Here is a 27,071-nt window from a genome sequence, read left to right as displayed (position 1 = left end):
CTGAAACACTTCTGCGTTATCGCCGCTACCTTTTCTTTTCACAGGGAATGGTGTTTTGATCACTCGGGACCTTGATCTAAAAATCGCGGTTATATTCCAGCCCTTTTGAATGCCCTGATGGCCTCAGTAGTATTTGATCCGAGCACTTGCTAGCCTTTCAAGTCAAAGGCGTTTCTGTGCAGTCATGCTGTTTTCCCGCTTGAGACCTTGAATGTCTTTATCGGTTTGTGCTTGTGTCTACATCACTTTGGCTTACAGCAAGCTAATCTGGATCTGCTCCACGCACATCCATGACTGTCCCGGTTATCATTTTTGGGTCTGGAAATTCAAAATTCATTCAGGTGTGTCAGCAGTGCGCATGGAGCTGTGCTGTGTTTTGGCCGTGTGCGTATAGCTGCGGTTTGTGCTTGTGTTTGGAAGCCCATCATATGGCAATCATGTATGGGCGCATGCCAAGATGAATTATTGACTGACTTAATCAATATGCAAATGGCTGCAAGCTGGGGAATGTTTAACCGCTTCATTAAATGACAAATCTGCGCAATCAGTCTCATTAGCTGGTGTGGGCTAATGATTTTCGGGGCTATACAGCTCTGTGTGGGCTTATGCCATGCTAACAGGAGAAATTTAATATTAACAAAGTCACAGTACACAGATTCCTGTCCGGAAGAGATCATGGCAAGTTATTTTTATGGAGCCATTGGCGTTAATATGAGAAAACTAGAACTTTTTTAATGCATAGAGTTTTTTAAAAGCAATCTGACTCATGTTTTTTGCCAAATGGACAACAAAACTTTTTTATGGGGCAAATCTAGTGTCTGAATATCACATAGACATAGGGGTTAACTTTTTTCACTTGAAAATAAATTACTGCATCGTTAATAAAATTAAACCGATTTGGCTTATCACTGTAATAAAAATGCACATGCCTATATTTAAGAATTATCAAGGCAAGGCAAGTTCATTTTTATAGCACATTTCATACACAATGTAATTCAAATTTCTTTAGATGAACAGGAATAAAAGAGACAAGTATAAGAAAAAGAAAAATAAATAATTAAAAATGATTAAAAACCGATTAAAATGTGTTTAAACAGGTTTTAAGGGAATAAAAAATAAAAGAAAGACATAATAATGTGATCTGTTGGACACAGCACAGTGCACATTCAGTAAAGGCACGGCTAAACAGATGTGTTTTCAGTGTTTGTTTAACTGTACTTAATGTTGGAGCACATCTGATGATTTCTGTGAGCTGATTCCAGCAGTGGGGGGTGCAGTTGCTGAAGGTTGATTTTAGGCATGGGACGATAACTGTGTTCAAGGTATATCGCTGTTTGGAAAATCAAGGTTTTAAAACCGTCAAAATTTTCTGCAATACCAATCCTAAGGAATGAGTTATATTTTTTTATTTTTTTTTTTTTGTTTGTTTTTTTAGGACAACAGTACCTCAAGCAGAAAAAAATCCAAAGATGCTGTTTAAAAAAATATCTATGTTTTTGAAACAAAAGTCAATAATTCATTTGAATTATTTAGCCTGACATGTTTACTGCTTACAAATATTTTAAATGTTTTCCAAATTAAAATATATTGTGTACAAAGGGGGTGGGGGGTGTTTTGTTTTTTACCTAGACATTTAAAAAGAATATATTTTAGAGCAATAATCACAATACCATGAAACTGTGATATTTATGTCCAAGGTTATCGTACCATCAGAATCTTATACCGGCCCATCCCTTGTCGATTCACCCTGCTTTGAATCCTTCGAATTTCTATTTTTTAGATCCTAAAGATCTAAGTGATCTGTTAGGTTTGTATTCAGTGAGCATATCTGTAATGTATTGAGGTCCTAGGCCATTTAGTGATTTATAGACAAGTAATAATACTTTGAAATCCATTCTGAATGGAACTGGGAGCTGGTGTAAAGACCTGAGGACAGGTGTGATGTGCTCTGATTTTCTGGTTCTGGTCAGAATCCTGGCAGCAGCGTTCTGGATGAGCTGCAACTGTCTGACTGTCTTTTTGGGAATGCCAGTGAGGAGTCCATTATAGTAATCCACTCTGCTGCTGATAAAAGCATGAGCAAGTTTCTCTAAGTCTTCACTGGAAACAAAGCATCTGATTCTTGCAATGTTTTTGAGATGATAGTATGCTGATTTAGTAACTGCTTTGACATGACTACTGAAACTCATATCAGAATAGAGTCTAGAATAACACCAAGATTCTTGACCTTGTTTTTTGTTGTTCGACCATTACAGCCAAGGTAGGCATTCACCTTGAGAACCTCATCTCTGTTCCCATATGCAATGACTTCAGTTTTCTCTTCGTTTAACTGAAGAAAGTTCTGACTCATCCAACTGTTTATTTCATCAATACATTGGCAAAGAATGTCAGTGGGGCTGAAGTCATTGTGCAGTAAGGCTAAGTAGAAATGAGTGTCATCAGCATAGCTGTGGTAGGAGATTTGGTTCTTTCTCATTATTGGCTCAGTGGGAGCATATACAGGTTGAACAGAAGAGGTGCCAGAATTGAACCTTGTGGGACTCCACATGTCATGGGTGTCCACCCCGACCTATGGTCACCTATACTGACATAGTAACCTCTTTCTTCAAGGTAAGATATGAGCCATTTGAGAACCATCCCAGACAGCCCAATCCAGGTTTCCAGCCTACCCAGAAGTATGCTGTGGTAGTTAGTTAGTTAGACATTTGCCTTAACTGTTTTTTTTAGGCGGAAATCAATGGTTATCTTTATAAGGGCGCTCTCTGTACTATCATATCCAGACAGATTATTAAGAAATTCTTTGTTTGCACACATAACTTTTTAACCTATTATCATGTGTGAGTCATATTTGTTTATTTTCAATTTTCCAATTATTTCTCTGTTATTTATTTGTTTTATATAAATAATATTTTTATATAAACTCACAATTTTTATCTTTAGAATTTGTAATCAAGTTTCTCATATTATTATTATTTTTTGTGTGTCATTGTTTAATTTTTTTGTGTGTCATTGTTTAATAATATCTTAAAATATCATGTTTATTAATTTATTAACAATTGGAATATTCATCAGTCCGTTTTTCTCTCTATCATTTGCTTGAGAAAGCCCTTAACCTAGTATACCCTTGAAGCCCAACAGCAGCATGCTAACAGTCACTGCCATACAAATTCGCAATATTTAGCACACAAGATAATCAAGCTCTTCTCAAACTGTTAAAAAGGGCAAAAATCTATTCTGTCTGCACTTTTTTAGACCGCAGTTCATTTAAGTCTTGGTATCCCGATGGATTTTATCACTATAGTCTCTGGTGTGTGTGTGCATGTTTGAGAATGGTTCGATTTGGGATTATGGTGGAAGCGTTTGTGAATTCAGACACGGTCTCAAAGTCTTGCATTTGTCCTATAAAGCGACAGAGCAAAAGCTTCTTGCATTTATCTCCCCCCCCTCCCCCCCCCCTCTCTCTCTCTCTCTGTTTGTCTGCTTCCTCAACCGGCATGAAGGTGACTGTGGCTAGTTATTTTCAGGATTTGCATAGCTCTGTGTTTTGCTTGCTTTAATTTTCCATTTAGGCGCAGCTGCCTCAGCAGGAGCTGTAGGATTTATCTTCACTGGGTTCTGTGTAGAACAGCTTTATCACTGAAATGAAATTTATTGAAGACAGGAAGGATTAGAGCGTGACACCCTCTTTTGGAAGAACTTTGTACTGCATACTTATGAAACTGCCACTTTGTCTTTTTTTCTCCATATGTCAGAAATGGTGAATGGCTGTATTATCAGTGTCATATGCTCCTATCCTTTTCTTCATTTTTCATATCAGTCTCTTGTGGTAAGAAAATGGCAGAAACACAGAAAGCCTGATATCTCCTCTTTCTGTCTGCAGAACGTTACTGCAAACCATAGAGTCAATGATGTCATCGCAACTGAAGATGGCCACCAGACCCTGGTCGGTCGCTTCATGTATGGCCCGCTGGATATGGTGACCCTGACAGGGGAAAAGGTAAGAAAGCTGTTAATATGAATATGACGCTCGATTTTGTACATTGCCTATAGAATTTTATTGTTACTGATTTTTCTACTCAGGGGTGCATTTCCGAAAACAATTGTTTGCCAGCTATGGTCGCAATTCCCGTTGTTTGTTGATTTGGCTTTTCCCAAATCCATTGTTCCACCGAACATTCAAAAACTGTGTTGCAAACTTGTATGCATGCAACTTCACCTCTGGAGCTGTAGTTAGAAAAATAGTTTTTGGTTGTCTTCTATTCCCAGTTATCCTCCCTATGCCCTATTGGGTTAGAACATTCTAACATTTAAACATTTAAAGAGCCCATATTATACATGAAATAGTGTCATATCTTGAGTGTAAGGGTCTCCAACAACAGTCTAATATGCATGCAAGGTCAAAAAACACTTTCATGGTCTTATAATCTGCATTTATTTTTACCTAATTATCCCAGCGACTCCTGTATGAATCGTCCAGTGATTCATTTGTTCCCAAACCCCTCCTTAGCGCGAAGCTAATCTGCGCTGATTGGACCGATGACAGTCTGTCGCAATTGGTCGACTGCCTTCAGTCAGAGAGTGAAATGCCCAATAGCTAATCAGCAATATAAAAAGTAATCACAGTTCATATACGCTCAATAGTGTAGGCGTGGATTTTAGCTGCCACACACACACAAAAACACACACACACACACCTCCGGACGACAACGCTCCCACTTCCGCCCGCACCCGCCAGGTTTTAGCCTGAACCTGACCGCTCCCGCTTATATTAAGAATTTGTTGTCCCGGTGCCCGACCCGCCCCGGTTTCTGCCCACCGCGCCCGATCCCGCTAAAGAGCGGGGGAGAACAAAACCAAAAATCACCTAGCTATACAGTCCAGACAACCACGCTGTCTCTTTCTCTCATACGCACGCGTGCGCACTAACCCACACACACAAGCACCAAGCAGACACACAGGCAAAGCTCTCTCTCTCTCATTAGCATAGCAATATCCGTGATATTGCTAGACAGCCCGCTCCCGTCCCAAAATAAACCCGTTACCGACCGCTCCCGCGATTTATTCGAAAATTTATTCCCGCGCGGGGACAGCCGCGGGAATGCAGACCTCTACCACGGAGCTCCGTAAACAAAGCAGCACACGTCGCGTTTTTAACGTGACTTTGCACGCGATAAGAGAATATAGCCAGTTAGCCTGATGCAGTACACTCGGTTACAAGTAACAAATCACAACTAAATACATTTGCAAGCTAGAGTCAACGAGGCAACAACTTTAATCGCACGTACTTGCACTTGAGAAATGGAGGAAGAAACCCATCCTGACATGTCCAGCAGTAAGTTACTCTTTACTGATCCTTCCTTTAACAAACGCAAATAAAGTATTCTTTGTAGCATGTAGTTTGCAGAAGTTTCCAGTAGTTTCCAACTGCTTGGTTATAATGCTGAGGTTTCATCTTTGGGTAGACCCTCGATAATGTCCATCTGCAGTGTGACTTCAATCGACCGGCATGCTTGTGTGTGTGTGTGTGTGTGTGGGTCTGTGTGTGTGTGTCTGGGTTTCTGCGTCAGAGGGCGGGGCCTCAGGTTTGAAATCTCCCGGGTTTGCGCATGCACGTGAACAACTTGGTTTCGTTAGTACGTCATGGCGAAACACCTAATGACTCGGTATCAAGGCGACTCGTTTGAAGCACTACGAGTCGACTCTTTTATAGATGAATCAACCGTTTTAAACACTGTATTCTTACAGATTTAAGCCTTAGCTGGATACTTCACTTCACTTAGAGCTGTGTTACACACTACATGGAGGGGAATTTTCAAAAACCCATAATATGGGCTCTTTAAATGTTTTTTAATGCATTAAAGTCATCACTCTTATAGGTGTAATTTTGCTTTCAAAGTATTTTTACAGTTCAGATTTAGTGGTCTTCATGTTTACAATAGCGCTCCCTTCACAGTGCACTTTGAAAACATTGTTGTCATTTTGAACACAGCCGTGGCTCATGATAAAAGCTATAGGTGACCTATTATTTAAAATCAGAATTTATGTTACATCTCCAAAGCTTTGAAAACAAAAAAACATAGCATTTGTTAATGCTTTTAATTTATAGTAGGTTATTTATTAAGTATTTGTACTTTATATGACATGGGCCTGTTGGTTAGAAGGTTTCTGCAGTGGTTAATTTGATAAGGTAGACTTAAAAAAGAAATTTAAATAAACAATATCATTAATCATCACCCAAATCATTAATTTTATTAATATTAATAATATTAAAATATTTTTATACCCTAATAACTAATAAATATTACATTTATTTTTTTTTTATAAATTGCTTCATTATTTATTCATTTATAGGATTAATTTATAATATTAGAGTACATGTTAACTATTTTAGATGATTTTATATGTTAAAATAGAATATGCATTGTTCTCAATAATATTTGTAAAGGAAATACAAGCCATAGATGTGCCATTTACATACTGTATAGTTCAATTAATATGGAAACGAGTGCATGTTTTTACCAAAACTAATATTGGATTTTCTTTTTAAATGCATGTGCTGGTAAAACAATATGATTTGCACAAATAAATTATGGGGTTCTTCTCTAAAAAGGTTGTTCCCACCCTATTTAGAGCATAATTATGGGTGTTTTATGTTATAACTAATGTGGTTCAAATGATGGATCTATGACAAAGACACTACGGGTTTTGGGAAACACTCGTCACTACATCGTTCTTTCCCCCAAACGATGAGTTACGTCATTGTTTGGGAAACGCACCCCTGATCAGTCAGAATATTTGAATTAATGCTAAAATAAAACCAAGCATGTTTTTTAGTAATTCATACATAACGATTACTTACTTTAATCTTGGTTTCATTTACTACACACTTAAGCACCAGTGACATGGTGTTTTCACTAGACACTCAAGTTTAATTTAATTTGAAATTGTGACTGACAGTATTGCACCGTAAAATGTATTTCTCAATGTAATAATCATCTTGGTTAAGTAGTAATGTAAACATTATTAACTTAAAGAATGTTAAAAAGCAAAAAAAAAGTTAAATATCGGTAACACTTTACAATAAGGTTCATAAGTTAATACATTTACTAACATGTCCACACATGTCCAGCATTTATTAATCATAATTGAACATTTACTAATGCGTTATTAACATCCAAGTCCATGCTTGTTAACATTAGTTAATGCACCATGAGTTAACATGAACTAACAATGAACTACTGTATTTTCAATAACTAACGTTCACTAACATGAACAATTACAGAAGTAAATGTATTGTTCATTGTTTGTTCATGTTAGTAAATGCATTAATTAACATTAACTAATGAACCTTATTGTAAAGTGTGACCTAAATATCTTATATAAGTATCATACAAAATATCTAATATATTTATAATCAAGAACAATTACTGGTAACACTTTGTATTGATGTACACATTTAACTGACTATAAGAAACTTTGCAAGTACATGTCATCTTACACTAATCCCCAACCCCAACCCTAACAGTCTACTTATAATTCATTGAAAAAAAGTTGGCATGTAGATGCAATGTAACTTAAATTCAACAAACAGACCATCAAAATAAAGTGTGACCCAATCACTTATCTTTATTTCTTACATATTAATATATGCCTCAGGAACCTAATTTTCAGCAGCCATTTCTGCAATTTTAATAATTTTGTACACACAATGGGAGCTGAAAATATTAATTCACTAAATTTGTTATTATTATTTCCTTTATTTAGCCAGGAGATCACATTGAGACAGTACTGTCTCTTTTTTGAGATCTGGTCAAGACGGCAAGCAGCAAATAAAGTTTCACATATAAATCACAAAAAACAATGCCACAAAATTACAAAATCACCATTCATAAAAAGGTCAGATCATAAAAACAATTACAAATGTCCTTTAAGATGTTGTCGAGAAGATGTTTAAAAGTCGAAAGTGTCAAGATTAAGCTGATTTTGCATGTCATTCCAAGCCCTTGGAGCATAAAAGGAAAAAGCACATTTGCCAAGTTCTGACAATACTCTTGGGACTGTTAAACGAGTACAGGAATCACATCTAGTGTGTTAGTTATTTATGTGAAATGTTAGCAAATTAGAAAGATTTGATGGTAGTTTACCTAAGAGAGCCTTTAAAGTAAATAGGTGCAAATGTAATTTTCTCCTTTGATTAATCTAAGGAATCATACATGCGTCTTTGAGTCTGCGCCTGTGAAAAAGTGTATTGATGCATAATAAACAGAATCCAGTTTTCTAAGTAGATTAGCGGCTGCTTGCATACTGTATATACTGTAGATGATCACCACAATCAATTCTAAACAAAAATGTACTTTCTGTTTTTACTCTGTTATACTACAGCTATTTGCTAAAATCATTTCAGTTAATTTTTTTCCTCATTAATGTACACACAGCACCCCATATTGACAGAAAAAAAAACACAGAATTGTTGACATTTTTGCAGATTTTTTCAAAAAGAAAACCTGAAATATCACACGCTATTTAGTAGAAGCACCCTTTTGATCTAATGCATCCATGAGTCTTTTTGGGAAAGAAGAATAAGTTTTTCACACCTGGATTTTGGGATTCCTTCTTGCAGATTCTCTCCAGTTCTGTCAGGTTGGGTGGTAAACGTTGGTGGACAGCCATTTTTAGGTCTCTCCAGAGGAGTTGAAGTTCATTGCAGAACAGTCACGGGGTTGTTGTGAAGCCACTCCTTCGTTATTTTGGCTGATTGTTTTGGATCATTGTTTTGTTGGAAGGAAAACGTTCAGCCTAGCTTAAGGTCCTGAGCACTCTGCAGAAGGCCTTCGTTCAGGATATCCCTGTAACATCACTGCGTGACACAGCAAATGGTCTAAATACATGTGTTATTTTAGTTTTTCTGCAAAAATGTCAACAATTTTGTGATTTTCTGTCAATATGGGGTGCTGTATGTACATTAATGAGGGAACAAATGAACTTAAATAATTTTAGCAAATGACTGCAATATAACATTCATTCATTTTCTTTTCGGCGTAGTCTCTTTAATAATCTGGGGGTCACCACAGTGGAGTGAACGCCAACTCATCCAGCATAGGTTTTTACATAACTGATGCCCTTCCAGCCACACCGCATCACTTGGAAACATCCACACACACACACACATTCTCACACACACACACACACACACACACACTTATACACTAAAGTCAATTTTAGCACATCCTGTATGTAGGGTAAGCCGGAGCACCCCCACGCGAACACGAGGGAACATGCAAACTTCACACAGAAATGACCCACCCGAGGTTCGAACCAGTGATCTTTTTGCTGTGAGGTGAACGTGCTACCCACTGTGCTACGCCGGCGCCTGCTATATAACAAAGAGTGAAAAATTTAAAGGGCTCTGAATACCTTTTGTACCCAGTGTGTGTGTGTGTGTGTGTGTGTGTGTGTGTGTGTGTTTGTGTGTGTGTGTGTGTGTGTGTGTGTGTGTGTGTGTGTGTGTGTGTGTGTGTGTGTGTGTGTGTGTGTGTTTGTGTGTGTGTGTGTGTGTGTGTGTGTGTGTGTGTGTGTGTGTGTGTGTGTGTGTGTGTGTGTGTGTGTGTGTGTGTGTATCACAGTCAATAGTATTCACTGCTGGAAAAAAAAATCGTAATGGCTCCAAAATCAAAGAGTTCATCAAATTGCAAATCGAGATTCCCATCGAATTTGGTACAGAGCAATGTCACCGCTGCTGGTATTGACTACTGACATTTTGATGTCGTGACAACCCTAGTATGCCTCAATAATCGCTCTCCATCTTGCTCACTCCCACTTACTGTCTGCCTCTTTGTTGTTTGGTTTCTCAGGTCGATGTGTACGTGATGACCCAGCCACAGTCAAGTCGCTGGGTGCACTTAGACACAGAGGTGACCAACAGCAGTGGCAGAGTGACCTACACCATCCCCAAAAGCAAAAAGCTAGCCGTGGGGGTGTACCCCATTAAAATGGTCGTCAAGTAAGTCAATAGGACTTTCAAAGATTACTTGTAATGTATCCAAAATGGTCTGCTTTTCTCAGTGGGGATCATTTGCGAGGAGTGTTCAATTGGCACTTGTAAACTCTCACCCCGAGGGCTGAAGCGACTGACTGCTTGCTGCTAAATTGATCTCGCAAATCTTGAGTTTGATCAAGAGCCGACACTTTGTTCTCCTCGTACCTCATGTCAGTGTGTCCTCGCAGGGGCGACCAGACGAGCGGTGAGGCCTTCCTGACGGTTTTGCCTCGGGGGATGGAGTGTGTCGTCTTTAGCATCGACGGTTCATTCGCCGCCAGCGTCTCCATTATGGGCAGCGACCCCAAAGTACGGCCAGGAGCTGTGGATGTGGTCAGGTAACAAATTCAGCGGATGGCTATGTGTGTAAATGTGAGGGAGAGAGAATCGATGCTTTCATTTCATGCCATGGCAATATTGAAAAGACCCAGGCTGCCGGTGAAGCACAATTGGATTTCATTTAATAGAGAGATAGCGGAGTGCTGATACCAGATATCAGATGGGGTTTGGGATTCGCAAATGGACAATCTTGGGTTGTTTCCCAGACTGTCCTTGGGCAAATTTACTGCTTTGTCAAATGCAATCTGGTGTTGGAGGACCAGGCGCCATGACTATCCAGTATTCAGTCGCCAAATGTTTATCAGCAAATATTACCCAAATGGTAAAATGATAGTATTTTGCGTGCAGGCACTGGCAGGACCTGGGCTACCTGATCATATATATTACTGGCCGTCCAGACATGCAGAAGCAGAGGGTTGTGTCCTGGCTTTCTCAACACAACTTCCCCCAAGGGATGATCTTCTTCTCTGAAGGGCTTGTGCATGACCCACTTCGCCAGAAAACTATCTTCCTCAGGAACCTGGTGCAAGAGGTAAATCCTTCTGCTGCCATGTTTACATATATAGTATATGAGTCATTCCTATCTGTCCTGCGGTATCTATTAAACTCTAGAGCTTGTAAAATATGAATATGCCTGTGTTGTGTAGTGTTTCTATAAAAAGGTGCACTAGAGTTTCAGAAACATGCTCTTTTGAAGAAAGAAACAAAGAACAAAAAAAAATTTCCTCTGAACAGGGTTAAGATAAAAATATCAGTTGAAATCAGTAAAATTATTTAGATAACATTTAGCTACGTGTTAGGGACCATTTTTTAAGTGATATTCCACAAACTAATTTCGAGTGGAGCATGTGATATGATTGACTGCAGCTGGTCACCCATCTACAATCATTAGGTAGCCAATCAGATTAATCCAAACTCACTATAAGTAGCCTAGCTAGAACTACTCCCTTACCTTCGTTTTTCGAAGAAACCCCCCATCCACCCCTTCTCCTCTTTTCCTCCTTTACCACGGGGGGCTCTCGAGAACCACCTGATCTCGTACTCCCCTTACATGCTCTATTGACCAGGTGGGAGCCCTGGGCTCAACTATCTCCGAGCTCAGGGTTCTCTCCTGGCACAGCATGCCAAACCTGCTAACAATTGTCAAACGATATCTAAGTGTGAACTCTTGAAAAATATTTTACTGCTTTTTTAAACAATGGCCAATTTCTTTGAGTATAGAAGAGAGTGTATATATTTGTAATGTATTTTTATTATTATTTATTAAATTTTCATGCAATACAGATACAGCAACAAACAAGTGAACAGAACAGGGAGGATGCAATAATATTAATATTAATATTAATATTAATATTAATATTAATATTAATAATAGGTAAACAAAATAATAAAGAGATATTGAGCATATTCATACACCACAAACCTTCACAAGATCTAACCTCATTAAATGATCCCTCTGATGAGTATGGAGGTTATGTTTAAAACCATATGCAACAAAAATTGATCCCACCTCTCATGAAATTAAGTTAAGTAGTCAAGTGGTACATATTCAAGTATTACCCCGTGCTATAAAGACTTTGTAGGAATTTTGTCCATAATCCAGTTCAGGAGAATACATATTCCTGCACAAAATGTCAGAAATTTGCTGTGTTTTTTATGTTTATTCATATTAATCTCATCATATATTCGAAACAGCATGTGCTTTGGGTCACAACCAATATTAATAGTTAAAATACCATTAATTTTTTGTTCAATCATGGCCCAGAACTTTTGGATAATTATATCAAAATGTATTTCCTATTAAAATAGATGATATTCTGTCATTTCAAGAGAATGTATCTTGCAATTAAATTGTAGTTTTCTTGAAAAACTTGAGAATCCAAAAACAAATGTTAACCAATTTCAACACTGGTATGACAGATACTTGTTTTTTGAGCACCTAATTGGGTATCATATTATAATATTGGATGTGATATTACAGTATCTATGATATTATTGTTTCTGAAGTATCCTATGACATTGACTGGATTGATGGCAAATAATCAGTTTGGCTTTAGAATAAACTACATTTTAAATTATAGAGATATTCAGAATTTAGCATGAATAATTAATACTTTAAATGTTGAGTATTTAATAAGATAGATGCATCCTGGGTAAATGTAAGAAACTTTTTGCAGTATTAAAATAAAAAAGTCATGTTTTACAATTAGTAAATTTCAATAGTTAATGTTACAAACATAAATTAAGAATTAACCATGCTTGTACAACATTTACAAATCACAGTTAAACATAGACAGATCTAATAATTAGTAAAATACAAAGCTCTGCTTGTTAACATTAGTTACTGCACTCTTAGTTAACGAGATCTAACACTTAATAGCTTTGTTTTCATTAGCTAACATAAGCAAACATTATTAAATAGTGTAATAAATGTATTGTTTATTGTTTATTTATGTTAGTACAGTAAATACTTTAACTATTGTAACCTTACTGTAGAGTGTTGTCAAATTATATGAGAGGGTCCTAAAAATATTGTGCATAGTAGGAATGAACTGTGAGTTTCAGTAGACACACTTTTCTTTATTCCTGTGCATCTCTTGGTTCATCTCTCACACTCACTTCTTCTGTCTCACACATGAGTAGTCACACAGAAACTGTGGTGTTTTCCCAGTGTATCCTCTGGCCGTCTATCACACTTTGCCCTTTCTCTCATGTTGGCAGTGTCACATTAAAATCAACTGCGCTTACGGCTCCATGAAGGACATTTCAGTCTACAGCATACTGGGCCTCAGCCCCAACCAGATATATATAGTGGGACGGCCCTCCAAGAAGTACCAGAATCAGTGCCAGGTTAACTGACTTTGCTTTTCATTCAATTTCTGCCATAACTGGTCCAATATTGATCTAGTTTTCTCTAATATCTTTTCAAATCTTGTGATCCATCACAGTTCCTGAGTGAGGGCTATGCGGTTCACCTTTCCTCCCTGCAGTTCAGTCACAGAGCTCGTCCCAAGAAGAGCTCATCGGTGCGAATGGTGCTTCGAAAGGGCTCATTCGGTTTGTCGGCTAAACCAGACTTTCTGTGTAAGCGAACGCACCTTCGCCGCACCATGTCAGTACAACAGCCTGATCCACCCATGACTCCAAACCCTAAACCGGAGCGGGCACAGAGTCAACCTGAGACAGATAAAGACCATGGAGGTGGAGGGGGTCCAAGTCATGCCTTGTGGGCACGGGGGTCCATGCACCGCGGCGACACCACTCCCTGACCCATCAAAAACATTGAAGCAATGGAAAAAGACAGATCGGTGGACAGTGCCCAGGTGAGCATTGGCACAAAACATAATTTTGTCATTTGGCTCTAATGTAAACATATTCTAGACCACAGGTTCTCAATCAAGGGGCTGGGATTCCTTAGCACACATTTGCCACACATACCCTCTGTAAAATAGGATAGGATAGGATAGGATAGGATAGGATAGGATAGGATAGGATAGGATAGGATAGGATAGGATAGGATAGGATAGGATAGGATAGGGTAGGGTAGGATAGAATAGGATAGGATAGGATAGGATAGGATAGGATAGGATAGGATAGGATGGGATGGGATGGGATGGGATGGGATGGAATGGGATAGGATAGGATAGAATAAACTTTATTTGTCCCCGAGAGGAAATTGTCTTGGGGAAAAAAAGGTGCTACCACATTGCTCTAAATAGACAGTAAAAATAAATAAAACAAAACAATTAAGAACATGCATTGCTTACAAAATAATACTGTATATAAGTATAAATATATAAAACACAGAACCCAATCAGGTTGTAACTTACTACAGGAGCAGTGTTATTGGTAGAGTTCAACAGTTTAATAGAGGTAGGAACAAACGAAAGCTTCAGTCTATTGGTTTTACACATTGGCATTCTCAGTCTTTTTTCTTATGGTAACATCTGATATTTACTGAAAAGAGGATGTTTGGAATCAGCACTAATATTTATGGCTCTTCTCATAACCGCCTGTTCATATAGAGTCTGTATGGGCTTGTATTGTTTTATTTCCATAATTTTCATGACTGTTTTTTGAATATGAACCAAATCCTTCATGTTTTCCAAATAAAAATTAATTAAGTTGATTTAATTAATTTTACAAATTTAAGTGTATTAAACTTAAAATTGTTAAGTTGTCTTGAGAATTGTGTTGGTTCAAATAATTTTTATATTAGTTTAAACAAGCAGCAAAAGTAATTTCAATGTACAGCCAAATTCAGTTGTCATTTTACCTTTTAGTACATGCATTAAGATTATTTATTACTTATAAGAATTATTTGTGTTGCCAGATAATGTTAATAAAACAGTTAATATTATACTCAAACCCATAAAATGCTTTATCTTGAAAGTAAATAATCCATTTACTAAAGTACCATGGCCTGCACTTGACTGTTTTATTAATTTCATTAATGGGTTATCTTTGCTTAAGCCAAAAGATATATAATAATTGTTCTTATAAAAAGGGCACATGGCAACACTTCAAGAGCACACTCTGCATAGCCTTATAAAGATTATTAGTTGGGTCAAAAATACGAATGTGTTGCTATAGTTACCATTGACTTACACAGCCTTTAAAATTACCAAATAATTTTCATAATTATAACAATAGGATAAAATAATCAAGGATCGAGTTATACATGTAATATTGTATTCCTTTATTTATTTTAAAATAATAAAAAATAATTAATCATATACCATAATAAGGTAATAAAAATGTAATTTTATCTTAGCATATTTACATTTAAGGGAAATAAGTATTCAACATGTCATCATTTTCCTCAGAAAACATATTTCTAAAGGTGCTGTTGACTTGAAATTTTCACCAGATGTTGGTATCAACTAAAGAAATCCATATATGAATTTATTAATTTATTCATTTTCTTGTCGGCTTAGTCCCTTTATTAATCCGGGGTCACCACAGCGGAATGAATCGCCAACTTATCCAGCAATCTCCATCTCTGGGAAACATCCACACACACATTCATACACTACGCACAATTTAGCCTACCCAATTCACCTGTACCGCATGTCTTTAGACTGTGGTAGAAACCGGAGCAAACCCACACGAAGGCAAGGAGAACATGCGAACTCCACACAGAAACGTCAACTGAGCCGAGGTTCGAACCAGCGACCTTCGTGCTGTGAGGAGACAGCACTACCTACTGCTCCACTGCCTCGCCCTATGAAAAGAACACAAATCTATCTAGTTTACAAATGAAGTTATGGGTAATAAAATATAAGGACATAAGAACGTATTGAACACATGAAGAAAGGAAGGTGTAAAGAAGAAATGAAGGCGCAGACAGCAGCTGAAATCTCTCAGAAGTTATTCAGCCACCCCCTGCCCTTTCTCATTCTAAATTAATATTAGCTGCTTCAGTCTAACATCTACATTACCAGGATAATGAAGATAAAACCAGAGTGAACATTTTAGCAAGACAATGATCCAAAACACAGCCTAGGAAACTCTAAATTGCTTTTAGATAAAAAAAAAAAAACAGAAAATACAAAATAAAGATAATTTTGAATAGACGAGACCGACAGACCCATCAAAAATTTTAGAATTTGTTTTTTAGAAGTCTGAAAAAAATCACACCTGAGCAAATGACTTCATTCTCCATATGAGAGGCATTTTTAATAAATAAATAAATAAATATATATATATATATATATATATATATATATATATATATATATATATATATATATATATATATATATATATATATATATATATATATATATATACAGATATAATTCTTTAGAGCGATTCAAATCACCACAAGCACCTTCACAGTCTAAACAGGTCAATAAGTTGTTTTCTTCTTGTCTCTAATGCATGACAAAGAGATCTTGTGTGGAAACATGTATGCATGTTATACATTATACATGTAGGAGCATGTATGTGCTTCATATTTGAATTCAATTACAAATCAAATAAATACAAATCTAATATTCTCACCACATCACAGTCACAAAATCTTCCCTAATTCAATCCCCACACCGCTTAATTCTTACCCCGGAATTTGTATTCACAGACCCAGTGTGTCCTAAACTCCCACTGTATCGTTTTTCCGCCCTCTGTGAATGATTTAGCAGCTTGGTCCCTTCAAATATGGAAAAAGTGATTAGGGACACTACCAGCACCTTGACATGCTTCTAAACATTAAATCCCCTCCTCCAGCTCCGGTTCATTCATAATCACAACTGCAGAAAAGGCTGGAGGATTATTAATAGAGCCCAAACCTCACGCCGCCTCATCTCCCATCACGCCGTGCAAATCTGAATGCAAATGTGCAACTGAGGGGCTTCTCTGCTGGGCCCGGTGATCCGCAAATAGAGAGCCCAGACATGCCCCGACTCCAGCGCTCTTCCCTTTTCGCCAAATAATTTTAGCTTGATGAGATAGATGCCGTCCATGGCTCTTCGGGAACCCGTTTGAAATTTTCTCTGATGATTTTCATAATGAAATAGATATTTATGCGGCCGCCCTTTGGAGTGTGACTGCTGTGCAAAGCGTTTCCTAATTCACATTTTCTTTTCTCTTTCAACCCTGCAGCATCTTTACTCCTTCTGCTGATATCACACCATAGAAGATGAAAAAAAATCCCACCTGAGCTGTTTTAAAAAAAAAAAAAACACCTCAGTGAAGTGGATCTGATGCACAAACTCTGACCGTCCAATTTTGTATTTATTTGGCAGCAAGAGAACTCGGTCTCGCTTTAAAATTCAATTTCATCCATGTTTCATCCATCCGTGATGCTTTGAAAGGAGCGTCTGGATTTATTCAGCATTATGCGAAGGATTCCTGGCATCGGGCATCAAGGAAGAAAGAGGATATCAGATAAGATCCTCGGAGAACACATCAAATTTCCTCACGCCTAAGCAATACGGAGGAAGAAGGGAGTGCGAGCGTCCCGCTGCTCGGACAGGTGGCAGCGCTGACTCTTGCAATAATCCCTCTGTTTTAATATTGCAGGCATTTGTCTGCTCTCTGGGCGGCTGTCTATGGCCCGATTGTGGCCAGACGGACTTGCAAACTGTACATTAACCTTTTGTGGCAGTGTGGCGACCTGGCCTGAACTCTCGCCGCCTCTGTGTCCGTTCAGCCTCTCAGCCAGAACAGAGTCTGACAGCGATGGCCACTGCTGCTGAACTCAACGCCGCTGAAGCATATTTACAACCATGGCTGAATCTTCTTGTGCCTGTTTCTCACTCGTCTTGTAAATATACAGTAAGTGGCACTGAGGCAAACTGACTGTGTTTGGTGTAGTGGAGCATGGCAATAGCTGACTGCAGCAATGTTTTCTTAATATTTTGGCCTTTCTGGTATAAATATTTAAACATTCTAAACATGATGAATTCACCTTGTTTGAAAGTTTATTTGGGTAAAAATAAGCAAATTGGCAATTAATAAATGAAGTAATTTAATAAATATTGAATTTATAATTATACTTATGAAACCTGCAATAGGGATTAGCAAAATAAGTCATCTTTTTCTAATAATATTATAGTGTTTGTTATGTTTATTAGGCAGAATTTTAGGCAATTATTAATTAAATTCAATATAGAAATGAAAATAGAGACTTAGAAAACCATAAACTGTTATTTTAAACTTTCTATTCATCAAAGTTGAGAGAAAATGTTCCCAAAGCTTTAAGCAGCAGAAAATATCTCCTGTTTTCAACATCCATATTACATATTATTAACCTTCTTTATTTTTTTTATTGCCTATTGATCAGCAGATCAGTATTTTAGAATGATTCCAGGTGGGAAAAACTGAAGAAACTGCTGCTGAAAATTCTGCTTTGTCGTCACATGAATAAATTTATATTATATATATTAACCCTTACGAACTGTTGTGGATGATTTTATCCACTCTGGAGTGATTTTTGGCCATAATGTTTTCTGTGTTTCAGCTAGCAGAATGATTTTTGATGACAAATCTTTTGACACATATTTTGAGAAAACGCTTTGAAAAACTCTGGGCAAAGTTACTACCCTTTTGTTATGTTCGGGATGAAAACATCCTCTAAATTTACTTCTGTAAAAATGCATCATATCAATATTTTTTTCAAATTCTTTTTTTGCATTAGTCTGTTAATTAACCTCAGTCCTGATCAAAACTACTAAATTGTTTAGAAAATTTCAGGATTTTAACTCTTTAATTGCCAAATTTATCATTGATTTGGGGAAAAAGCACTCAAAATTATGTATTTTAAATATAAAAAGTAATTGTAGACTGGATTTTTTGGACATGTGAAACAACATTACCATTAATGCAATTTTTTTTAAATTCATTTTCATTGTTTTTTTTCTTAATTTATTGTTGGTGGCTGATTTTGCCCAATTGAATTTTATTATAACCACATTTTTTGAATGCAAAACCTGGACACCATATAATCATGCATTTTTGTTTGTTGGTGGTTTTCCCCGTTGGGAAGAGGCAAAATTTGTAATTTTACTGCTGATCATCAGTTTGCACCATTAACCTTTTAGAGCGGCCTCTGCAAAAAAATAAAAATAAATGAATAATAATAATAATATAAAAAAGCTTAGTTTCTAGATTTTATATAGAGTATGACAGAAAATTAAAATGTGTGTACAGTGTGTGTGCCTGTGAAAGTGTGAGAGTGACTTTTACGCTCACCTTGATGTGTCTTGAGAAGATCAAAATATGCATTTCAGCTCTCGGAATTACATGGAGTAAATAAAAACAAAGACTGTGTATTTCTGCACCATCAAATGTGGTTATAATGGAAGTCAATGGGGCAAAAACAGCCACCACAGCAAATGGTGTTACTAATCGATCACATGTCTAATACTGTGACAAAATGTTAAAAAAAATCCAGTCCACAATTACTTTTTATGTTAAAAATATGTCATTTTGTGCCCTTTTTCACCAAAGCAGTGACATCATTTATGAATTTGGCAATTAAAGAATTAAAATCCTGTAATTTTCTAAACAATTGCGTAGTTTTAATCAGGACTGAGGTTGATTAACAGATTTATGCAAAAACATTTTTTAAATATTATTCTGATGCATTTTTACTGTAGTTTAATCCAGTGGATGTTTTCATCCCTAACATAACAAAAGGGTAGTATATTTGAACAGTGCACTAAATTTCTTGTATGAATTAAACACAGTGTATGAAAGACTGTCAAAAATAGTGCATAAATTCAATATAAACACTGTGTTGGGTTGTCATAACCCAATGTTGGGTGGAATATGGACAAACTTGAGCTAAAATGTGTCATTTAAATTTCATTGAAAAAATTAACTCAAGGTTGGGTTTGTCCATATTGGATCCAATGTTGAATTATGACAACTCAGTATTTTTTATAACTAGAATACTCTCTAAATTAAGTAAATTTATCGTAAGAATGTTTCAATATTTTCCCTGAAAACCAAAATGTAAAAAATGTAACTAAGAAAATTTATTTTGTTGTTTACCTTAACTGACCAAATTACCATTTCAAAAGTTGCATTGTAAAGTGACTGTGGTTGTCAAGATGTCGTCGTGTCACATTAATCAGTTTCTATTGGTACGACAACTTGTGCAAACACACGTTAATATTGTTTACATGTAAATCCATCTCTCGGAGTATGATGGTCTTGTTGAAAAACATACTATATTAGTATTTTATACGTTACTTAAGGAAAACCTTGATGTTACAATAAATTCATGTAAATAAACTACTCTGTCAGGTCACTATGATGTGTGTCCATAGTTGTTAGTTCTTGTAATGTACAATTTCTTATTCTAGTTACAGATTTTTTGGTATTTTGTATGAGGCTGTCTATTGAAAATTGCAATTTCACAGCAAAAAATATTTATTATGTAATTTTATTTTCTTGTATATCTGCCTGTAAATCTTTGTATTATCATAGAGACTGTGTGAAAAGTATTTTGGGTCTGTGTGTGCGTTATGTATATGCAAGCGTTTTGTATTTATTGTACATATTTTTCATTCAAAGATCGTGCTGGTGGCCTTTTGATCCTCTGATATAGTCCAAACTGAGCCTGTAATTTGTGGAGATTTTATAGCCAGATTTTTTTCATTCTTTGTTTGCTGAATTGTCAATGATATATGAACTTGTTTTCAGTCCTTGTATATTTATTTGTCCGGATATCTATATTCTCAGACGGTATGTGAAAAAGTATTTTAAAAATTGTAAAATATATATATTCAATGCACAACTGTGTCGGTGGTCTCCAACGAGAAGCCTCTTGACAACATGCATATTATTGTGGTATATTTGGTCCAGTCGGTTGGTCTATTTCAGTGGATGTGCTTCTGTTGGGCCTATACTGAACTATATACTCACTCGACAATAAATCATTATGAAGCCTTGATCTATGAGTGTAAACTTTGGTTCTGTCAGCACTGTGAAGATGTGTGATGTTGTGACCTTTTCTAAAAGGTGAACACAGCTCTGTCAATTTACAAGAAGCCATTACTGTAGGTGTTATCATGCTAATTTCTCTGTCAAGAGTGTAGACGCTTTAGATGGACTGCTCCTATTTCTTAATATGTATGCAAATCCAAAACTAATCCACACTATCCAGTCTCTGTGCAAAAGAGTGTGTGATTTCTCACTAAAAAAACACACTAGTGGGCTTTGCCTGAATGCTTTAAACTGACAAATGTGCAGACAATAGATTTCCAGTGAAATTAACTTCCTTTATTCTTCCTCAAGGAACTTTTTTTTTCTCGCAGGTTATTGTCGGTCTTTTAAAGTCAGCCAGGGAACAGATGCTTTCAGTGACTGTCAGCATTAATGAATGCGCTCTGCTTATTCTTTTGCATGGTATGGAAGTGGCCCTTTAATCACCGTTCACACACTTTAGCTGATTAATGCGCCAGACGTGTGCCGGAGAGGTCGGCATGTGCAAATTGTGTGAGCGTATCTCAGGGATTATTGATGAGCCCTTTTTAATCTGTTGTTCTTGACATGTCGGCATTGATGCACATTTTTGATTGAATGCATCCTTATCTGTTTGGACTTGCATGGTAATTACTCTTCACAGATATTGCAGATGATTGCTTGTTGTATCACTAAAATGAGCGTTAGAATTATTCTACTTTCCTCTGGAGTGCAAAGCAACATTTGTTTGTATGTTTTGGCATCATTTGGTGGACAAATGTTCTGTCCTGTGTTAATTTAAAGGAAATGTTTGCCCAAAAATGAAACATTTCTGGTTATTTACTGTACCAAAGTCCATGCTGAGGAACATTTGCAGAGGCTGTGGATTAAAGGTAATAATGTAATAGATCAGTCAATTAATAGACTGATCATTTGCCTTCATAAGACCTCAGCTTTAATAAATAGTTTCGCCTGTTTCTCTCCAGCTGCTGGTAGCCATTCACTTGAAGTTTATGAATGACTGAGAACCACAGTGTCAGCTAAAATTCTTTAATATTCTACTAAAGAAAACAAGCCATGTCTATTTTAAATGACCTGAGGGTGAGTACATTAAGTTCAGAGAATTTTTTTTTAATCTATAATAACCGATAGTTGCATTTCCATCATCCTTGCACTCTAAAAAAATTGTTTAGACAAAACAAAAAAATTAATGCAACAGTTTGCATCAATATATTAAAGTTACAACAACATTGAACAAAATGAAGTTCAGACAACAAACCTTATTTTTGTTAGCCAAATGACCTTTTCCTCTTGAATCAAAGGCATTTTTACATAGCACAAACTCCATTTTTTTTTAAGTTGAGTACTGAAAAATTGCATTTATTTGAGGAGAATATTGTAAACATGTTGTTCATTTTATCACACATGATTCCCACTTGTGCAAAAAGTATAATACATTCGGGCCCAATTATTATAAGAAATATCAAAGATGAATTAATTCCTTACCCAGGTCTCAAGGCTGTGCTGTCTTTTTGTTTAACTCACCTGTCACAGCAAGTCCTCTGATCTGAGATGTTGGTTGAGGCAAAAATTAAAATGATTCTCTCGAGTGTTTAAGAAATTATTCTGTTTATGGCTCATACTGCATTGGCTCTAAGCAAGTTCAAAATTTAAAATACATGTTTAAAGCCTAAGACAAGGGCAAATCCTGACAAATCCTTGCTTGCTGTCTTGAAAGACGCCATTGGGAAGGTAGAACTAGGAGTTTCCAAAAACAAATACCCAAGCAGACCTCAAGGAAACATCAAAAAGGCAGGGTTACTCTTGTCATAATGCCACAAACCGTGTGCATAATTCCTTCTAGCTGCACCAATACTAACATTTCTCTTTAGTTTTGCTGTGTTTGAAAGCAAAATGAAAAAGCTTCTGTTCTACGCCTTGATTAAGGGATAGTTCACCTAAAAAATTACATTTTCTCATTGTGCTTCTATGAATTTCTTTCCTCTGTTGAACTCAAAACAAGATATTGTGAAGTATGCTGAAAATGAGGAGCAACTAACATCCAATATTGTAACATAACATACCATGGAAGTCAGTGAAAATATTTGTCTTATAAGCATACCTATCAACATTGGGATGTGAAAATAAGGGATATGCCCACCATGATAAGGGATCCCCCCACCCACCCACTCCCCCTTAAAAAATAAAAAAATTACTAAATATGTTCATTTGGAGCTACTTCATTGTAAATAAACAGTTAAATGGTCAGTAATCTGTTTTATTGTTACTTACAATAGAAAAAAATAAATATATACATTAGCAGCAAATACAATACAAATTAATAGCTATTATAATGAAATAGAATCAAGTTATCAAACCTCATTAGCCATTTCTTCACTGTATTACTTACACATTCTGATTAAAGAGAAACAAATGAATCTCTTACTCTAGATTTTTTCGTTTGATTACATTAAATAACACTTTAAAACTGCACACATCTAACAATATAATGAAGGCATTCGAACAAAAAGAAAGCACAGAACGGACTCACATTTAAGAGAAACGGGCAGCCCCTGGTGCTTCGGCGCTTGGTATAGGGAGGCTCGGCTCTTTAATGTTTCTTGCCACCCTTCAGAGAAACACTGAAAATACGGGAGAAATACAGGAAAATACCTTTATGAGATGATGGCGGGATAGAACTCTAAAATACGGGAGAATCCCAGGAAAAACGGGAGGGTTGACCGATATGCTTATAATATATCAGGGGGATTTATTCAAGTTTTGACACTTTAAACCGTCCGAATCGGACCTCAGTTTTTCTTTTTATAGGAGCGCATTTTTCTAAATGCCATATCTGAAACCCTGCAAAAGAGAAATCAAGGCCATTTCGATCTGATATTAAAGCGTAGCTTTAATTTGCTAGCTTTAAAACGGAAGAATTACACATTAGAGCCTTTTTCATCATGAAAATTGGTCCCAGCACAGCACTGTAATTTAGTTTCTATATATATATATATATATATATATATATATATATATAAAAAATTATTATTTTTTTTTTTCCTCACTACAGCCTTTTTATAGAAACCAATCAAACCCTTGACGCATTATAGATATGATTCTAGTCAAGAGGGCTCTTAAGGCCAGCAGTTTCTCTGCAGTGCTTTTCCAGCCTTAACGTGTGGATTTGTGTTAATCTGGAGGGCTTTTTTTTTGTTTTTTGAGACTATTGTGTGGATGATTTTGTTATGTGTACATGAGAGGTTTTGACCTGACACGCAAGACCCACAGATTTAGAGACTACACCAAAAGTATGAACACAAATACACACCAGCATACTCTTGCACAAACTGTTAAACACAGGAGGCTGTCTGTCAGATTCCATATCCTGCTACAGAACATTCTTGAGCTGCGAGGTCAAGCTCACGGGCTCTGGGGACTAGTTTTCCAGTCACTGTTGTTCATGGGAAACACTCATGTAGTATTCAGTGGCGTCTCTAGCAAGCTCAAAGGCACTGTGGAAATGATCTGAATCATTACTGTCTAAATGTTTAGCGTTTAGACATTTTCAAATATTATGCAGTTTGAATTTGTGATTATTGGGATGTTCTAAGTTTATCAATGTGAAGAGGCTTAAACTGGTTTAATTAATTGTTGCTTGTGTTGCTACAGTTATCTGTTGTTTTGGTTTTGTGGTTTTTCTTTTCTTTTTTCTGTTGCACTCTAGTTTTTTTGTTATATATATACATATATAATTTTTTTTGGGGGGGGTTGGTTTTCTTTATTTTTATTTTGTGAGGTTTTTTTGGGAGGTGTTTTTTACTTTTTAATTTATGAAGTTTAGTTTTTTTGCTTTGAGTTTTTCTTTTGATTTGCTTTCTTTTTATGGAATTTACTGTGTTTTGTTGTGTTTTTGTTATCTTTTTTGTTTTAAAAAGTTTGTTTAGATTAAGTTCTTGTATTAAGTGAATTACATAAACCAAATTGGCACAGTATATGAGTGTTTTAGTTCTGGGCATTCACTACAAAAACATATGTCTGTATAGTTGACAATTAATTCGACCGTGGCAACCCCTAATAATTAAGGAATAGGCTGAATGAATTAATTCAGGGGTGCTCTTGAGACCTGAGCTCAGACTCCTCTCTCCTGATGTAACGGGAGGGAGCCCCATGCTTGAGGATCACACTTTATTATCAGTCATCAACTAAGGGTGCTTTCACACCTGTGAATCAATTCAGTTGTTCCGAAACAGAGCTTACTATTGTTACATTTTTGCTCTTTGTTCTTGGTGCGGTTCACTTACACACTGCAAAATTTCTAAACAAACCAAAAGAGCTAAAACAAGTCACGTGTGAGTAAACTCTCCTCACATTGGTCAGAGTTTCATGGTTTATTTTGCAGAGTCCCGCTGTCAGGGGAGGTGATGGTTTGGTGGTGTTTGACAAGGTGCGCGACGTGTCTGAAGAGCGAGGAGGGATGTGGTGGAGAGGGTGAGAAGGGTGCGCAATGTATTAAAGGACCGGTAGGGAGACGTGCGATTTCTGGGAGATTATCACTCATTTGCGGGAATTCGGGAGTCTCTGTGCTTTGCGGGAAACTCCTGAAACTTCCAGGAGGCTTGGGATGGTTGTAATGACCTCCCATCCTACTCATAATTCTCTCTTTATATAGCCGTGTGCATATATATCCATAAAACACTGTGATATAATCGTGCTCGGATCGTATCGCTTTCTCACTACAATCGATCCCCTTCAGAGTTTGTTTCAATCGAGCCGAGACACACCTCGTTCAAGCAATCTTGCACTCTAAAAAATAACTCAAGCGATCTGTTACCACCACAGAGTTTAATACATTGTTGTAACTTAAAAATTCTACATTGCTGATTATATTAAAACTTTTAAATTGCCAGAGTAATTTTATTAAGTTTACACAACAGGAAAATATTGATAATTACATCAACTTAAAAAAGAGGGTAATTTAAAGATAAATATATCTGTCAATTAGTTTAAAACAATATTTAACTTATAACAACCCAAAAAAATTGCGTTGATAACTCAATTTTTTCACACCAATGGAGTTCTGGATTTCAAAGCTCCTACCTCACTGAACGATCAACAGGCATGTCCGGACAAGTTTTAAGCAGACTGTTTGGCACAAAGGATACTTTAAGGTGAGAAATCTGGGTTTTATTTCATTTCCAAATCAATATTCTACATTCCATTAGTGTTGGCTACTCCTGGTAAATTATAGTTGATGTTGGCAGTGTTTTTTTACTAGAAAATAGTAGATAAAAAAAGTAAAAACACATACGGTAAGCCAGAAAGGCAATTTAGTATATATGTCAAAATAACATAAAGTTTATATAGTAGATGCTTTTTTCATAAATAGTATTGCTTTATCCTGCATGTTTTATGTTAGTTACCCTAGCAGAAATATATTTTCTGGAGCTTGCTCACAGTTGTTATCCAACCTGAAATTTGTATTTTATTCCTCCTGTTCTTATGGAAAATACTACATTTATCTACTGATTGCTAAGATTTTCATACAAAGTTCATGCAACTGTATTACAACTTTCTAGGCTGATCTGTATTTTAGATATAAGTAGGCTTGTATATAAAATAGGTTGGGGTGCAAAATGTGTAAATTTGAAACATCAACACAAATAGTTTTGCTAAAACATTACAGACTACACCATGGTAATTGTGGGCAACCATTTTCATGCCTCTGTCAAGATTGTTTGTGTTTTTTCAGAACATGGGGCAGCCTTAGATCACATTTATCAAGACATCAAACTTAGAAAACCTCCAGATTTGCAGAAAGTTTTTATTTTACTTGTCCTTGTTGCAATGCCATGACAATTTCCATAGAAATAAAAAAAACACGAAACTGTCATCTGTGTATTTCAGAACTGCAATTTCAGAACTAACATTTATGGTACATTTGCTTCGCACAGAAGCCGAAAACATACTCCTCACTCATTGCATGACTTCAAGGCAGACATAATAAAAAGGTATGTATGTTCATTCAATGCAGATCAACACAGTGATGTGGAAGGTCAAAGTGGGGATCTGTCTGATGAAGGTCAAGATGACAATAATGATGTGACAGACCTGCCAAACTGCATAGAAAAAAAAAATAGCTTTGTTGTTTCTAAAACTGGAGAGCACTTTTAATGTAGCTTACAGGTGTATAGAAGAGGTTGTTAAAAAGTTACATTTTATATCTCGATCAGCATCTGGACCCATCATCAAAGGTATTTTTCAGTCCTGCTTGGGTTGTAAA

The 27,071-nt window shown here is 36.4% G+C and overlaps 1 protein-coding gene and 2 long non-coding RNA genes across 4 annotated transcripts in view; 1 reads left to right on the top strand and 2 right to left on the bottom strand.

The window, feature by feature from the left end:
* pitpnm3 (PITPNM family member 3) overlaps window positions 1-20,777 on the top strand; it is a 168,645-nt gene extending 147,868 nt beyond the window's left edge. Inside the window, exons 14-21 of one of the 2 annotated variants that reach the window (XM_087282506.1) lie at window positions 3,881-3,997; window positions 9,852-10,000; window positions 10,225-10,374; window positions 10,724-10,907; window positions 13,097-13,225; window positions 13,324-13,698; window positions 16,979-18,514; window positions 19,407-20,777. In XM_087282506.1, the coding sequence (XP_087138632.1) occupies window positions 3,881-3,997; window positions 9,852-10,000; window positions 10,225-10,374; window positions 10,724-10,907; window positions 13,097-13,225; window positions 13,324-13,644 (1,050 nt within the window). In that variant the 3' untranslated portion in view covers window positions 13,645-13,698; window positions 16,979-18,514; window positions 19,407-20,777. Of the gene's footprint in view, window positions 1-3,880; window positions 3,998-9,851; window positions 10,001-10,224; window positions 10,375-10,723; window positions 10,908-13,096; window positions 13,226-13,323; window positions 13,699-16,978 lie in introns of both variants that reach the window. The other variant, NM_001446847.1, reaches the window with a different exon arrangement.
* On the bottom strand, window positions 7,728-11,064 carry LOC141377853 (uncharacterized). Its single transcript, XR_015509559.1, has 3 exons — window positions 10,202-11,064; window positions 9,067-9,370; window positions 7,728-8,982 (listed from the first exon to the last, which is right to left on the bottom strand). It is a non-coding gene; the product is annotated as an uncharacterized LOC141377853 (long non-coding RNA).
* Window positions 15,190-17,681, bottom strand: LOC141377852 (uncharacterized). Its single transcript, XR_015509548.1, has 3 exons — window positions 16,666-17,681; window positions 16,438-16,526; window positions 15,190-15,599 (listed from the first exon to the last, which is right to left on the bottom strand). It is a non-coding gene; the product is annotated as an uncharacterized LOC141377852 (long non-coding RNA).
* Window positions 20,778-27,071: the final 6,294 nt, after the last annotated feature.

The sequence above is a fragment of the Danio rerio genome, chromosome 15 (genome assembly GCF_052040795.2).
Source record: "Danio rerio strain M-AB ecotype USA chromosome 15, GRCz13ab, whole genome shotgun sequence".
Taxonomy (NCBI): Eukaryota; Metazoa; Chordata; class Actinopteri; order Cypriniformes; family Danionidae; genus Danio; species Danio rerio.
This window is presented reverse-complemented; position numbering and strand designations above follow the sequence as displayed.